We start from the raw sequence: 14,169 nt of genomic DNA, 5'->3' as shown, positions 1-14,169 counted from the left end.
GACGAGGAGGAGGAGGAGGACGATGAGGCGGGGAGCGACGCGAGTAGCGGCGGCGGGGACGCGCAGGGGACGCCGCCGCGGCCACCGCCCCGTACGATCGCCGGCATGACGAAGGAGGAGCGGAAGGAGTATCACAAGTCCGTGAAGGAGGCGAACCGCGAGCGTCGGGCAAATAAGAAGAAAAACAAGAATGCAAAAAAGAAGAAGCAAAAGTAGCAAGTCACGCAACGGAGGGCGAGAGCGAAAAAAAAACAACAACAACAAAAAACATAAATGTTCCCGAGTAGCGGTTAACCTTTTATATAAGCCAGTTGAAGTCGTTGATGCGCACATGCATCTGTGCATCTAAAGCGGGTGCAGGAGGCAAAGTGTCAGGGGCAGGAAGCACGCGCCCTGGCGAAGGAGCGTGTTGGTAGCAACGATGACGCGGGCGTAACATTTCCAGCTGGCTGTTTGTTTCTTCTGGATGCCGGCGCATTACCCCCCAGTTCCGATCAGAGTTTGAACAGTACATGTGTATGTGTGTATGCGTTTGTCTCCTCCTTCTTTTTTCTCCTTTTTTTTCCTACTCGTTGTTGTATGGGGAGAAGAGATGCTGCGTTGTTCGCCACAATGCCTTCTCTTCAGTGGGCTGGGCCGCACAAAGCTCGGCGCTGAGGTGCTGATGAAGACGCGCTGCGAGATGCGGGAGATGTCGCAGTCGGACAATCGCTTTTTTCGTTTCCTGACGCGGCGGCGGCCGATTGACTACCTGGCGCTTGAGGTGGACGGCCCCGTCACGAGGGAGCTGCACCCGTCCTTCCGCATCATGAAAAACGTGTGCACATTCCTACTTGTGGCCCCAGTCTTTGCCCTGCTGGTGACGGGCGTCTTGTCGCCGAGCTACTACGTGCTGGTGCCGACAGGCCTCCTCACGGCGGACCAGTTCGAGCGCATGTGGGAGTTCTCGCACTGGGCGGTTGTCCTCGCCGGCCAACTCTGCCTGTTCCTCGTCTTCTACGACCTCACGGTGTACGTGCGGTACCCCCTCTTCTCCCACGTGCTGGCGCCGTTCTACCGTCGGATGGGGTGGCGGCGCTCGCAGCTGCGGTCGCAGGCCAAGACGCTTGACGAGTTGCAGCGGCGCCGACCGCACGCGCGACCGCTCGGCGTCCCGCTGAGTGAAGCGAAGCGGGCGTCGCGTGATGTGCGGCGCCCCGACCCTTTCGGGGGCCGGCAGAAGAAAAGGGAGTAGTAACGGGGGAGGGGGACGCTGCGGCGCGTGCCCACTTTTCTTTTCTCACTCTGCGCATGTGCGCGGTTTGGGTCGTGCCTTTCTGCGCCATCGTCCTGCCGCTTTGCTCCGGTAGCGCGTAGAGAGAAAAGCGCGAATGCAACGCCGGCTTCTCTCCCACTTCGCTTTTTTTTTATTTGTTTGTCCCGGCGCCCCCGCTCTCCACGGCGGCGGCGGCGACAGCAGCAGCAGCAGCAGTAGACGTGGTGGAGGCCTCGCGTCTGGTGGCGGTGTCCCTGCGGTCCAAATTTTGCAGAAAGAACGCCGACGCACGAGACGCTTCACTTGAGCCGCCCCGCGTTTATTTAGCATCAACCGAAGAGAGGAGGAGTTTGGCGGAGATGCACTTCGCCCTGCCGCCCGAGTATATTCGCTCGCTACAACAGGCGGAAGCCGCCAGGGTGAGGGCTGCGCAGGAAAAGGTGCCAAACCTCTACCACGCCTTCGAGGACCCGCGGCAGCTGCAGGAGTGGGGGGCCGCCGCTCCCCAACAGGCCCCTCAGGGCGTGCATGAGCAGCCGCAGCAGCAGCAGGCGTACTACAATTACCCACAACCACAGCCGCAGCAGCAGGCTTCGTATGCCCAATATCCACAGCAGCAGGGCATGCAGGCCCAGCAACCGCAACAGCCGCAGGGGTTTTCGCAGGCGGCGCGGGCAGGCCAACGGTCCCCGCCGCGCTCACCGTCCCCGCAGCCGTATTCACAGACGAATGCACAAACGCAGCCCTCTGACAGTGTCATCTGCTGGGATGTTCAGCTCGCCAGGTCGCATGACAAAAGCAAATTTCTTGACCATCCCTCCATTCCAAGGTTTTTGCACTTGCATTTGGCGGAAGACATGGCACGGCTGCCACGAACGCCGCCGTATATCTCGCCTGTGAGCCGCATTATAATGCGACCAACGTTTCAGTGCCTGCCAGGCACCTCGCAGCTGGCGGAGACGCTCCAGCTGCCGTTAGGTATTACGTTTCAGCCCTTTGCGGACACCCATTTACCCGAAGTGGATCTTTCAACACTGGGAGGTAAGATGATTCGCTGTCGCAAGTGCTCTGCTTACATTAACCCATTCACCACCTTCTGTGAACAAGGGCGGCGCTGGCAATGCATTATGTGCCGGCAGTTGAATGAGGTCCCTCAGGAATACTTTTGTGCTCTGGACCCCCAGACGGGGTTGCGCGCGGATGTGTTGCAGCGGCCAGAGCTTACGTACTGCTCTGTGGACTTTTATCCAACGCCTGAATTTCTGCGCCGTCCACCGCATCGTCCTGCATTTCTGCTCATGCTAGACTGCTCGTATCAGGCGATCGCTTCAGGGCAGCTGCGTGCCATTTGCCGCGGCGTCCTTTCGGCACTTGAAACGATGAAAAATGAGGATGCCCTGTACATGGGCGTCATCGGATTTGCCTCAACGCTGTACTTCTTCAACTTGGGGCCCACGCTGCAGTCCCCGTGCACCATCGTCGCCCCCGATATTGTGCACGATGTGTGTAACGTGGACGACAACTTCAAGTTTGAGCCCATTGAGCTTCCATGTGCCGTGAATGAGCTGATGGTGCAGGTGAAGGACGCCTACCGTCTCTTGAAGGTTCTCTTCGAGACCCTGCCGGAGACGTTTGCCACCACAAAAGACGTGGGCTGTGCGTTTGGGCCGGCGCTGGCGGCTGCCATTTCAATGCTGGAGAACAGCGGCGGGAAGATTGTCGCGAGCATCGACGCCATGCCGTCCATCGGCGAGGGGAAATTGAAGCCCCGCTTTGACATTGCAAAGTTGTCGAATCAGCCAAAGGAGTACACGGTGTGCTTGGCCGCGAGTGACTGGTACAAGCAACGTGCGCTGGCGTGCTCGAACAGCAACATTTCTATCGATCTGTTCGTCAGCGGCGCCCAGGACGTGGATTTGACGACTATCGCCCCCTTGGCCCGCTTCACTTCGGGCAGCATTTACCGCTCCACGCCGCTCACCATCAACGGGGTGCCGGAGCAGGTGCACCGCATGCTCACACGCTACATGGCCTTTGAGGCCATTCTGCGGGTGCGTACCTCCAACGGTTTGGTGGTGCCGAACTTTTACGGCCACTGCCACGTGCGGGAGCCGGACCTCCTCGCGCTTCCGGTGGGTGACGAGGACTCGTCGTACTCTGTTCAGTTGCAGATTGGGTCCGAGCTGAAGACAAGCTTTGCGTACATTCAGGTCGCCATTGTGCACACAAACCGCGCGCGTGAGCGACGCATCCGTGTGCACACCTACCAGCTGGGCGTGTCGCCGTCTCTCAGCGCCGTGGTGAACTCTGCCGACTCGCTGGGGGTCACCTGCTTCCTCTGCAAAATGGCTGTTGACTTCTCTGTCAATGGGCCCTTTCAGCAGGCGGAAAAGCGCGTCACCGATAAGCTGCTTGCGACGCTGCGGGCCGTGAAGAAGCACAACGACGGGCTGGGTTTGCGCTGCGGACACTTTATGCTGCCGGAATCGCTGCGGTTTGTGCCGCAACTGTTGCACGGCTTTTTTAGGGGCGCGGCGGTGGGGTTGTCCACCTCAACGCCTATTCTCCCGGATGAGCGTGTGGCTGCCATGTCGATGGTGATGTCCACTGCCCCTTACGCCATGTTGCCGTACTACACAGGCTGGTCCTACGAGGTGTACTCCCCCTATGCCGCGCCGGAGAACTTTCCCGTGCCTATTTTTCCGACACAGTCGTACTTCAGGTCCGATGGCATTTTCCTTGTGCACCTTGGCTCCACACTGGTGCTGTGGTACGGGCGGAAGGCAGATGCCCACGTGGTGGAGGCCTTTGGTCTCACACCGAGCGAGGAGGCCCCGCGTTCCGCGCAGCCGCTCATCACGGAGGAGCAGCTTGTCGCCCTGCGTGGTCGCTTTGACGCCCTCGTGTGGCAGTTGCTCGAGGGTGTTCGGAATGCGTTTAGTGCCCCCTTGGAGGCATGTCCGCAGGGCAACTCCGTGATTGAGCCTGCACTGACGCGGATGATGATGGAGGACGAGGTGCAAACGCTCCCGAGCTACACGACGTTCCTGCGTGACTTGTGGCAAAAGGTGTCGGCCACGGGGAGGTGAGACAGCCGCTCCGCGCCGGAGCACGGCACTGCGGAGGGGAGGATGTTTGTCTGCGTGTTTGTCTTCGCCCCGCTTCACCCTTCGCCGCTGTGCAGGAGGGTGGGGGGTGGGTGGGTGACGTGAGAAGTGACTGGGGACCCAGCGGCGTGTGCGCCTGGTGGGGGGGGGGGGGGGCTGAGAGCGATCAAAGCAGGGGTCAACGCGGTCTCCAGATGGAATTTGTACACCAACAGCTATATAACCTGCCCAACTTCCGCCCACCCGAACTCAGCACGGGTCTCGAGGTAAGCAGCACTGCCGACCACAGCAAAAGGGAGAGGGCAAGGGGCGACGCCCACGCGGACAAGGAAACAAGGAGAGTAGAAAGTAAAACACATTGCAAACGGGTATATACATATATATCAAAAAATACGCTGCAACTCGGCAACACGAATGAAATAAAAAAGGAGATTCTGAATAGAAGGAAGTGAAGGAGGGGGGAGGGGGCGACGTTGACTTGTGTGTGTGTGTGTGTTTCTTGGCTCGTGCGAAACTCCTCGCGACGTCGCACCCTTTAAAAAAAAAATAAAATATTTCTGCTCCATTCACAAGTTCACCCCATAGACATGCCTACATGTATGTATATCCGTGTACGCCTGTTTGTGGGTCTGACTGCGACCTCTGAAAGATCTGTTCCCCCCCCCCCGCGCGCCTGTAGTCGACAGTTTCATTAGCCCCAGTTCCCCAGGGTCGTCACGCGACAAGTTGCACGGCCTGGTGAAGAAATTATAAAGAAAAGGTAAACCAAAGGAAAAAGAGATTAACGTAATGCGTTGCACTTATATTGCGGCGTTGCTGCTGCTGTTACTGGGGACCGTTCAGGCGGCAACGGGGGTTGCTGCGGAGTACGGCGACCGCAGCCTTGCGAAGGGCAGCCGCGATGAGCAAATTGTCTTCTGGGAGGAGGAGATCGACAGGCTGCGCGGCGGGGACATGGCCAAGGCGTACCAGACCCTCTACTCGAGCCAGCTCGCCCTAGCTGAGGCGAGGAAGCAGAGTGGGTGGCTCTTCACAAGCGCAGAGGCCAAGGCCCGCATTAAGATGCTGGACGCGGAATACGAAAAGAACCTGGCGGCCCTAACTGCGCTGAAGCAGGAGGAGGAAAGGATGCTGGCCAAGGTGAAGCCGCTCTACGGTATTGTCTCACGCCGGTTTGCGCAGGAGCAACGCCACGCCATAGTGGACGCGGTGAAACAGGTGCAAGAGATGAGCTACGTCCAGGCGTGGTACAACTCCCTCCTTGACCTTGGCAACTCTGAGACGCTCACGGACGTTATTGTTGGCTTTCTTGGGCAGTGGCTGCTGGGCTACGTCGTCATGTATCATTTTGCGGCCGTTTACTACGCACTTTGGACGGCGCCGTGGAACATCTACGCCTACTCCTCTGGGCCGTCGGATGTGCTCGTGGGAGTCCTTGCGTGGTGCGTGTGCGTCGCCATCATGCTGCTCCCGGTGCTGGCGCTTGTGGGCGGCTGCTTGTACTTGCGACGGTACTACGGTGACCGCGTGGCGGAGGCGCTGAACAGGGCCAGAAATCGTGAACGAAGACGAGACTGACCGCGGGAAGCGCTTTGTGATGACACCTTTCAGTGGGAGAAGCTTCAACAACAGTAACTGCAATGATCTCTGTGTGTGCGTGTGTGTGGCTCGTATTGGGGCTTTCCTGCGCGCCTTGGGACAATACGCAAGCTGGGTGTGGGTGAACCGCCACTTTTTCTGTGTGTTTTTTATATGCGTTTTTTTATTGCTTTCGGCGTTCCACGATTTACCCCTTCTGCTCTTGTGTGTGCCCACGTGGTACTGCGCCAGTGGTTTTTTTCCCCCCGTTTCGTTGTTTTTTTTGTGCGTCTTCTTCGCTGGGTTGCTGCTGCTGCGCGACGGCGGGGCGGCTTGGGGAGGTTCCAAAGGCACGAAGGGGGACGCCGCACACACACACACACACACAGAAAAGGGTACGAGGCGGGAAGCGGCAGCGAGCCGGCACACGGATGGCTGACGGGGAAAACGCGGAGGACACGCGTCCCACCTCGACGCTGGTCGTCCCGCCGCCCCTCGCCAACGTGCTGCGCCCACATCAGGTTGACGCGCTGCATTTTTTGTGGAGGAAACTCGTGGACGAGGGCATACAGCGTGTCCTACGGGCGAGCCTGGCGGCGCCGTTGGCGGAGCGGGTGCGTCTCTACCAGGAGCTGTTTGGCTGCGTCATTGCCCACTCGATGGGCCTTGGCAAGACCGTCACCGTCCTGAGTTTTCTCCTGCTGCTTCAGCAGCGCTACGCCGTCGGAGAGGCGGCGGCACCAGCGATACGCGCCCTCGTGCTGACCCCGCGCAGTTGCACGTATCAGTGGCAGTGCAGTGCGGCGGAGTGGATGCTCCCCGCGTTGTTCGGTGACACGGCTCTCCCCGTGTACGCCCCACTGGGCTCCCGCAGGCCCGCGAAGACCATCCTGGAATTCTACCAAAGAGGTGGCATTCTTCTTCTGGGCTACGAGGAGTACCTGAAGCTTCTTCGACGGGCAAAGGAGGGCGTCGTGGGCTCGCAAGTCTACACCCGCGTCAAGTCTTTGTTTGATTACTTGCGGCCACCGCTACCGCTGAGCAGCCAGCTGTCTTTGCTGGAGGTGCTGGAAAGCCCTGACGTGGTGGTTCTGGACGAGTCGCATCGGCTGAAGCGCACCAACTCTAAACTTGTGGGGAGTCTAATGGAGCACCTACGGGGAGTGCAGCTGCGGGTGGCGCTGACAGGCACGCCGCTGCAGAACCACTTGGAGGAGTACAATGTCATGTACTCTGTTGTGACAGGGGCCATGATGCAACCCGGGTCCTTCCGCCGCCTCTTTACGCTTCCCATTGAACGAGGGCAGTGCGCGGACTCCACTTTTCAGCAGTTTGTGGAGATGCAGAAGTGCGTGGCGTCGCTGCGGCGCTTCTTTGGGGCCACGATGCATCACTGTGGACCGGAGGTCCTTGAACGGGAACTTCCGCCGCGACGCGAGTACGTCATTCTCGTCGGGTTGTCGCCAAAGCAGGAGGCGGCGTACCGAGCCATGCTGAAGACCTACACGAGGGGCGAAACCAACCGCGTCATCCTCCCGCTTCACCACGAGGCCTCCCACGTCTGTTTTCACCCCGCGTTGACGCGGCAGCGGGCGCGGGAGGTGACGCACGCTTCGTGCGACAGGGCAGCTCCAAGTGCGCTGCCGAGCGCCGCCGTGGATGAGCGGGGGAGCAGTGGGGAGGAGAGCGGCTTCTCCGCCACCTCGTCGGAGGAGACGGCTTCAGACGAGTTCAATGAGGCAGACCTTGAGGTGGCCATGGAGCACCTCAATGTGGCGGAGTCGCCGAAGCTCGCGCTAGCGCTTTCGCTGCTGTGGCACATCAGCGAGGAGTTGCACGAGAAGGTGGTGCTCTTCTCCACGTACAGGAGCCACCTGTTCCTCTTGCAGCGGCTGCTGCGGCAACGGGGCATGCTGGCGGACGTGATGCAGGGAGGGTTGGATGTACGGGAACGTCAGCGCATTATTGAACGCTTCACCGAGGATGCCTCCCGCTTGGCTCTGCTCTGCTCCACAAAGGCGAGCGGCGTGGGCATTAACCTGGTGGCGGCGAACCACTGCATTTTGTTTGACGTGAGTTGGAACCCGGCCGACGACACGCAGGCGACATACCGCCTCTACCGCTACGGACAGAAGCGGCCTGTGACCATCTACCGCATCGCGTCTGACGGAACGTTTGAGCACGTCGTCTTTTTCTACGCCCTGAGCAAGGCGTGGCTTCACAAGAAGATTGTGGACGTGGCGGACCCCACGCGGTACGAGCGTCACATGAAGGAGAACTACTTTGTGTATCCCTGTGGGGTGCCGATTGACTTTGAGCGCGGCGACGGCAAGGAGGAAGAGCGCGCTCCGCTTCCAAACAATGAGGCGGCGCAGCAACGCTGGCGCGAGTACGCCGCCCGCCACTGCCCCGCCCTCACGCTTACGGCGCCGGACGGGACATTTGCGTGGATACGCTCCATCTCTGAGCACTCCTTCTTGCTGCGTGACAATACCGACGAGGTGATTCGGGAGATGGGGAAGCGGTTTGCGACGCAGGTGCAGCTGCCCAGTCTGCCCATAGTGCTGGAGCCCGCACACGCCGAGGACTCCTTCCTGCAGGACGCGCGGGATTTACTGCTGCAGCGGTGTGAGGTGGCGCTACAAGTCTGTCTCTGTGACGGCGCGGCGCACCTGGTGGCCGCCGTGCGCCGGCAGTCGGAGGATGCCTCTGCGGAGGAAAAGGCGGTGGACACGAGCAAAACTGAGAAGTTGCTATGCGGCCTATTTGCGACGGTGGTGGGCGTTGATGCGCCAGCGGAGGGATTGGCCGAGGTGCTGGCCATCTTATTTCACCGTGGCGTGGAAGCGGTGATGCGGACCAGCTTGAATAGACCATCCTACGCAAAGTTGCGCGCCTTTCTCAGTGGCAGGTTGGGTGGCGATAACCAGACAGGTGAGTCGCTGTTGGAGTGGCTGCGATTTCGTCCCTGTACTCTCTTTTCCCGCATGGCGCCTGTAGAGGCCACCTACACTCTGACCGAGATGGGGCTTTTGCGGCCTTTTGTGCCGCATTGCACTCTCCTCGGCGTGTCGCTGGCGTTGGACGGGAGCAAGGCGCCGAAGGAAGCGCTACAGGCGATGCACCGCCTATTTGCCTCTCCAGACCCGCCGGACGGTGACGGGGAAACAACCGAGCAGTTGGCGGCGAAGGCGGTGACACGCTGCCTCGAGGCCTTGTGGCCGCCGTGTGAGGGGCTGTCGCTCCCAGACGTCCCTGCCAACCTTGAGGCGAGGCAGCGTCTCACGGAGCGGGCGTACCGAAGCGCACGAGAGCGCGTGAGCGGATTCTTCTCCGTGAAGGAGGCGGCAAAGTGTCTCGGGCTTCGTGCCGTCCATGGGCGCCGCGACTTGTACTACTGCAAACGCTGCTCGGATGGCCTGTTGGACAGGACGCCGCCAGACGCCGTCCTAACTTGTGGCCGCTGCCACTACAACGCGGAGTTTGCACTGCAGACGCACCCCGACGCGCGTCACGCCTGTGCTCTCTATCAGTTCTCCGTGCTTTCTGTGCTGCTGGATGCCTTCTCCGTCTCGCGCAGCTTCACGACGGCGTTTGTTCCGACTGCGTGCCGTGACGTTCTTCAGGTTCTTCGACAGCTTCGAAACGCACGCATGGTGCAGGTCTCGAAGAACTTCACCTCCGACGCACTGGAGATCGGGATCGACGCATTGCTCTCTGGTATGCCGGAGACGACGGCATCGCTGTTGCGCCTGCAGTCCGGCGCGGCGGACACGACGGCGCTGAAGCGCCTCTTGGCGGCGGATTCGAGCCGTGTCTGGTCGACCGTGCTGCGGAGCCACGTCCGGGAGCGGGTGCTGGGCTGGTTCAGGGCAACGACGACGACGACGACGACGACGACGACGACGACGACGGGCGGCGCCAATGCACAGGCGATGGCAATGCCTGAGATGCTGCTGGTGCTGGCGCTGCAGTCCCTCGCGAGGAACTTCGCCGGCGGCGGCGCCAACGCCAAAGACCTCCTCCTCCTCGGCCGCACGCAAAGCCGCGAGGCGGCGATGCTGCGTTTTATCTGCGATGGACTCGTGAAGCTCATTTACGCCGAGCGGCTGCTGGCGAACCCACTCACCCGGGCCTCGCTGGACGCATTCATGGTGGAGTACGCGACCCCCAGCGGGAGCAGCGGGAGCAGTGAGCGGCGTAGCCGCAACAGCAGCGTCCGCCGCAGGCGTCGGGAAGAGGGCGACAACGGCAGCCATGCGTCGGGCTCCTCCACGTCTGCCAGCATCGCTTCTGTGGCCCGCCGCGCTTGTGCGCGGAAGCGGCGGCGGCAATCACCCGTTGCTTCGTACTCCAGTGCCTCCAGCGTGTCTAGCGCCTCCTCATCCTTTAGCTCCTGCTACTCCGACGACGAGGGGGATGACAAAAACGCGACGTCCAACTCGAAGAGTGCGGCGGAGCGTGCCCGCCGGGAAATGATAGAGTCGGAGGAGGTGCTGCGCCTGCGGTCAGTGCAGTACTGGGCGGCGTACTGCGAGGTCTACGGAACCTGCAGCATAGAGTCGCTGACGGTGATGGTGGAGGATGAGGAGAATGGGATGAGCATTCTGCCGCCGCCACCGAACAGCTTCTGGGTGAGTGAGGTGAAGCGGGCAACACGCGAGGGCATGCGACTGGCCACCGTGGCGGACGAGTTTCTCGCAAAAATAATGCCGTTGACTGCGGCGGCGCGCGTTATCAAGTAACCTGCGGGGGCAAGCATAAAAGCGGAGGCAGTTGTCCACGGTAAGTGGCGGTGATGATTGAGCGGCGCCGGAAAGCGGGCGGGCGGGTGACTCTCTCTTTCTCGCCTACTATGCGCGTGCTTGCGTTGTGGTGGGTTGTTTGCATCACTGGGGTAGAGGCCTGGCCTGCGTGCTATGCGCTTTTTTTTCTTTTTTCTTCTTTCCTCCTCCTCCTCGTGGCTCCCGCCTGCCCTCTTCGTCTGCGCGTGTGGGCGGGCGCGCAGAGCTGAGGCGGGGTGGCGGGCGGGCGCGGGAAGCATGAGCGTCTACGAGGACTCCTTCGAGGGCAGCGACACAACCTCCTCGTGGTCGTCGTCGCCGCCGTCGCCGTTGCGAGGGAATTTCACGCCCAAACCCGACGTGGTTGAGCCGCAGCCGCGGCAGTCCGCCCCTCCCGCGCCGGTTCCGGTGCCCGTGAAGCAGGCGCTGGCCGACACTTCGGGGCCGCTCGGCGACACGGCCACTTCCACCGCCACGGCCGCCACGGCGGAGGAGGGGGCCGCTGCTGCGGCTGCTGGTGCCCCGTTCGCCCTGCTGCGTCCTGCGGCAGCGGCGTCGTCCGTCGCCTCCACCGACTCGTCTCCGAGGAAGGAGTTAAAGAGCAGCTCCGTCGTGGGTGATGCGGGAGGGAGGGGGAGGGACACGGCGTCTGGCGACACGACGTACTCCAACATAGAGAGGAAGTTGGGTGGAATCAACGCAGCCGGCACCGACGAGTTTCAGGCGCTGACGTCATACGTCGCGTTTGGTGACTCCCCGCCGAGCTCAACGGGGGTCGCCTCTGCCGCGGCCGACGGCGGCAAGAAGGGCTCACGCGACACCGCTGCCGACACAGCAGTGGGGGATGCTCTGCCGACGAAAACTCCGGCCGCGGTTGTGCCTCTGTTGACAGAAGCGGAGGATCCCTCTTTATTGCAGGATAGCAGCGTCCTCAGCACACTCTCGCAGCATCTCAGGAAGTCGCTGCCACAGGGGGAGGGGCCCAATTCCGCCGCGCAGTTGAGGGCGGCTGCCGCGACTGCCGCCTCCGCCATCGCGGGTCCTCCGGGAGTGGCGGCAGCGAAGGGCGGTGGCGGCGCCATGGCCCCGTTGCTCTTGACGCAGCCTGCGGCCTCGGTCCCGTCCTTGTCGCCGTCGAAGGGGCCTCCAGCTCCGCCGGCCGCCCCGCCCCGGTTGGAGGGCGTGCTTGCCAGTCTGCCGCCCCCACTTCCGTCCAGGGACCCGCGGCAGGACCCCAAAATTGTGGAGCTGCGCGAGACGTCGGAGGCGGTGGAGCGTTTGGTGCGCGCCTTTGCGCTTTTGCGTGGGCACGTCGCCGCGTCCTCGCCCGACCCGCTTGCCGACGCAAAGGCAGCCTACGCCACGAAGGACACGGAACAGCTGTCGAGCCTTCGACAACAACACGGCGTGGGGGATGCGGCAACCGTGCGGATGCGTCACACGAGCAGTCGACGCCCGTATTTGTCGAGGCCAAAGCCCGCCGACGCCGCGCAGGACGCGAATGAAACGGCCGCGCTGCAGCTAAATGAGGCCGCAGTGGAGGACGCCATTATGTGCCTCGTCATGGAACTGATGCAGAGGGACGCGAAGCAGCCGTTTGAGAACAACATAGAAAGGAAGGCGATACACCCATCCCTAGAGGTGGTGGGCATGGATAACTTTCAAGCGGCCCCTCCGTCAAAGCCGCATAGAGTTCGTGGAACTGTAACGAAGGAACTCGCTTCTTTTTCCGTTTTTGAGGGTGGGATGCAGGCATTTGCCCCGGGGGACACCGACGCCTCGGATTCCTTGTACAACAGCGTCTTTCAGGCGCTACAAAAGTACGTGTGGGCGCACGTGGCCGCGTCAACGCGGCTTGCGAGCAGCCACTTTCCACCTGTGAGTGCCCACTTTGCATGGGTCCTGCAGCTGGACTTGCTATTGGTCTGCATGCAGGCCCTTGAAAGCCGCTTTGCCGGAGACCGTGCGGGGACAAGGGATGGCTCAGCGGTGTTGATTCAATACGAAGGCTCACGCGAGGCGGAGCCGCTTGCGCGTAATGCTGCTCACTGCCTGCCGTTTGAGGCGCTGGATGCGAGGCGGCGCGAGAAGCCCGTGTTCCGCCTCGAATATTGGGTGACAAAAGAGAAGCTGTGGACCGTCGTGGAGGCGCTCACCGCCTCCATTCGTGAGGGCGTCGTTGCCCGCTCTGACGGCTACCGGGCCTTCTCCAGCGAATACGACGAGGAGCTGCGCATAGACCCCAATGCGCTGCTCCCGACGCGGGTTCCGCTCTTCTCACTGGTTGCGCCTCAGCGTCTGGGGGCAGCCGAGGAGGAGGAGAGACACGACCTCCGGAAGGGGCCCACGCGGAAGGAAGAAGAGGAGTCAAGCACAAACTTCTTTCACATACATCCAAAGACGCTCGAGTCACTTGCGCACGCGGTGTCAACCGCCGGCACTGAGCTCCTTGAAGCCGACGTTAGAACTGCTGGGAAACGCACACACTATGCACAACGCTACCAGGATGCCACAGCCGCGGTGACAGAGGCGGTGTGTGAGCTACTGGGGGACGCGGGGATCCGCGCCGCTGTCCAGCGCCGCGCCACGGCGAAGCTGACGGAGTTGGCCAAACGGCGTGAAGCGGACAACACAGTGAGTCGACAAGAGAAGGAGCGTCGTCTTATTGAGGCTGCCGAAGAGGAGGCAGAGCGGGTGGTGCAGAGGATCCTGCAGGAGATGCGAGTAGAGGAGGCCAGAGATACATGACGTGTTCCCTTCTACATATACATATATATATATATATATGTTCTCAGTGTGTGCCTGTGGATTGTTTTTTTTTTGGCGTTTGTTTCCCTTTTTTTTTTGTTTCTTGTTGGTGTGTGCGTTTGCTCTGCCCTTCTGCCGCGGGCGCTGGCGCGAGCGCTCTGGGTGACAGGCGATGGGTGTTGCCGTGCCGTGCGTGCCCTTTCCCCCCAATCCACCCTCAGGCGTCTCTCGCGCTGTGCGTGGGGTTGCTGCGCCCAAGTGTGGCTCGACTGCGACCACACCCCTCCTCCTCTGGGCGCGTGCGTGTGTGTGTGTGTGCCCGTGCTGCGGTGACAGGTATACTCTTCTCCCTGCTGGACACTTCATCAGCGTGACACGCCAGACAGACATACAGACAGACAGACAGAGGGGACGTCAGCGAGGGAGATCAGCACACACACACACACAAAGAGAGACAGAGAAGCAAATATCTTTATACATATATATATATATATATATATAAGTACCTCCACGGAAAGAGACGGCTCTGTGCGTCGCATCTGCACTTGTTCGTGTTGCAGTTTCTTTGAGCGTGGACCCGTTGTGTGTGTCTGTGTGTGTGTGTGTGTGTCTTCCTGCCCGGCTAGAAACTGTCGCCTTAAGTCCTCATCACCACCGCGAATTGCGTGTGCGGGCTGGCCGAAGAAGATACACAAGC

The 14,169-nt window shown here is 61.0% G+C and overlaps 5 protein-coding genes across 5 annotated transcripts, besides 13 other annotated features; all 5 read left to right on the top strand.

Moving 5' to 3' along the window:
• Positions 1-35: a microsatellite.
• Positions 36-171: 136 nt separating this feature from the next.
• Positions 172-220: a microsatellite.
• Positions 221-592: 372 nt separating this feature from the next.
• Tco025E_04745 (uncharacterized protein) lies at positions 593-1,234 on the top strand (the record flags this gene model as incomplete). Its single annotated transcript, XM_029371651.1, has 1 exon — positions 593-1,234. One exon carries the CDS (start codon positions 593-595, stop codon positions 1,232-1,234), a length of 642 nt encoding a protein of 213 aa, XP_029228273.1.
• Positions 1,235-1,440: 206 nt separating this feature from the next.
• Positions 1,441-1,474: a microsatellite.
• Positions 1,475-1,614: 140 nt separating this feature from the next.
• Positions 1,615-4,344, top strand: Tco025E_04744 (putative protein transport protein Sec24A; the record flags this gene model as incomplete). The annotated part of the gene is made up of 1 exon (XM_029371650.1): positions 1,615-4,344. One exon carries the CDS (start codon positions 1,615-1,617, stop codon positions 4,342-4,344), a length of 2,730 nt encoding a protein of 909 aa, XP_029228272.1.
• A 94-nt stretch (positions 4,345-4,438) lies between these two features.
• Positions 4,439-4,461: a microsatellite.
• Positions 4,462-4,841: 380 nt separating this feature from the next.
• Positions 4,842-4,858: a microsatellite.
• A 293-nt stretch (positions 4,859-5,151) lies between these two features.
• On the top strand, positions 5,152-5,940 carry Tco025E_04743 (uncharacterized protein; the record flags this gene model as incomplete). Its single annotated transcript, XM_029371649.1, has 1 exon — positions 5,152-5,940. The coding sequence occupies one exon, from the start codon at positions 5,152-5,154 to the stop codon at positions 5,938-5,940; it is 789 nt and encodes a 262-aa protein (XP_029228271.1).
• A 368-nt stretch (positions 5,941-6,308) lies between these two features.
• Positions 6,309-6,328: a microsatellite.
• Positions 6,329-6,371: 43 nt separating this feature from the next.
• Tco025E_04742 (uncharacterized protein) lies at positions 6,372-10,685 on the top strand (the record flags this gene model as incomplete). The annotated part of the gene is made up of 1 exon (XM_029371648.1): positions 6,372-10,685. The coding sequence occupies one exon, from the start codon at positions 6,372-6,374 to the stop codon at positions 10,683-10,685; it is 4,314 nt and encodes a 1,437-aa protein (XP_029228270.1).
• A 243-nt stretch (positions 10,686-10,928) lies between these two features.
• Positions 10,929-10,974: a microsatellite.
• Positions 10,975-10,982: 8 nt separating this feature from the next.
• Tco025E_04741 (uncharacterized protein) lies at positions 10,983-13,472 on the top strand (the record flags this gene model as incomplete). The annotated part of the gene is made up of 1 exon (XM_029371647.1): positions 10,983-13,472. One exon carries the CDS (start codon positions 10,983-10,985, stop codon positions 13,470-13,472), a length of 2,490 nt encoding a protein of 829 aa, XP_029228269.1.
• A 12-nt stretch (positions 13,473-13,484) lies between these two features.
• Positions 13,485-13,511: a microsatellite.
• Positions 13,512-13,533: 22 nt separating this feature from the next.
• Positions 13,534-13,594: a sequence feature (A-rich).
• Positions 13,595-13,771: 177 nt separating this feature from the next.
• Positions 13,772-13,790: a microsatellite.
• Positions 13,791-13,844: 54 nt separating this feature from the next.
• Positions 13,845-13,931: a microsatellite.
• A 7-nt stretch (positions 13,932-13,938) lies between these two features.
• Positions 13,939-13,973: a microsatellite.
• Positions 13,974-14,053: 80 nt separating this feature from the next.
• Positions 14,054-14,082: a microsatellite.
• Positions 14,083-14,169: the final 87 nt, after the last annotated feature.

This window comes from Trypanosoma conorhini, assembly GCF_003719485.1.
Source record: "Trypanosoma conorhini strain 025E chromosome Unknown Tco_14.4_contig_00253, whole genome shotgun sequence".
NCBI lineage: Eukaryota > Euglenozoa > Kinetoplastea > Trypanosomatida > Trypanosomatidae > Trypanosoma > Trypanosoma conorhini.
This window is presented reverse-complemented; position numbering and strand designations above follow the sequence as displayed.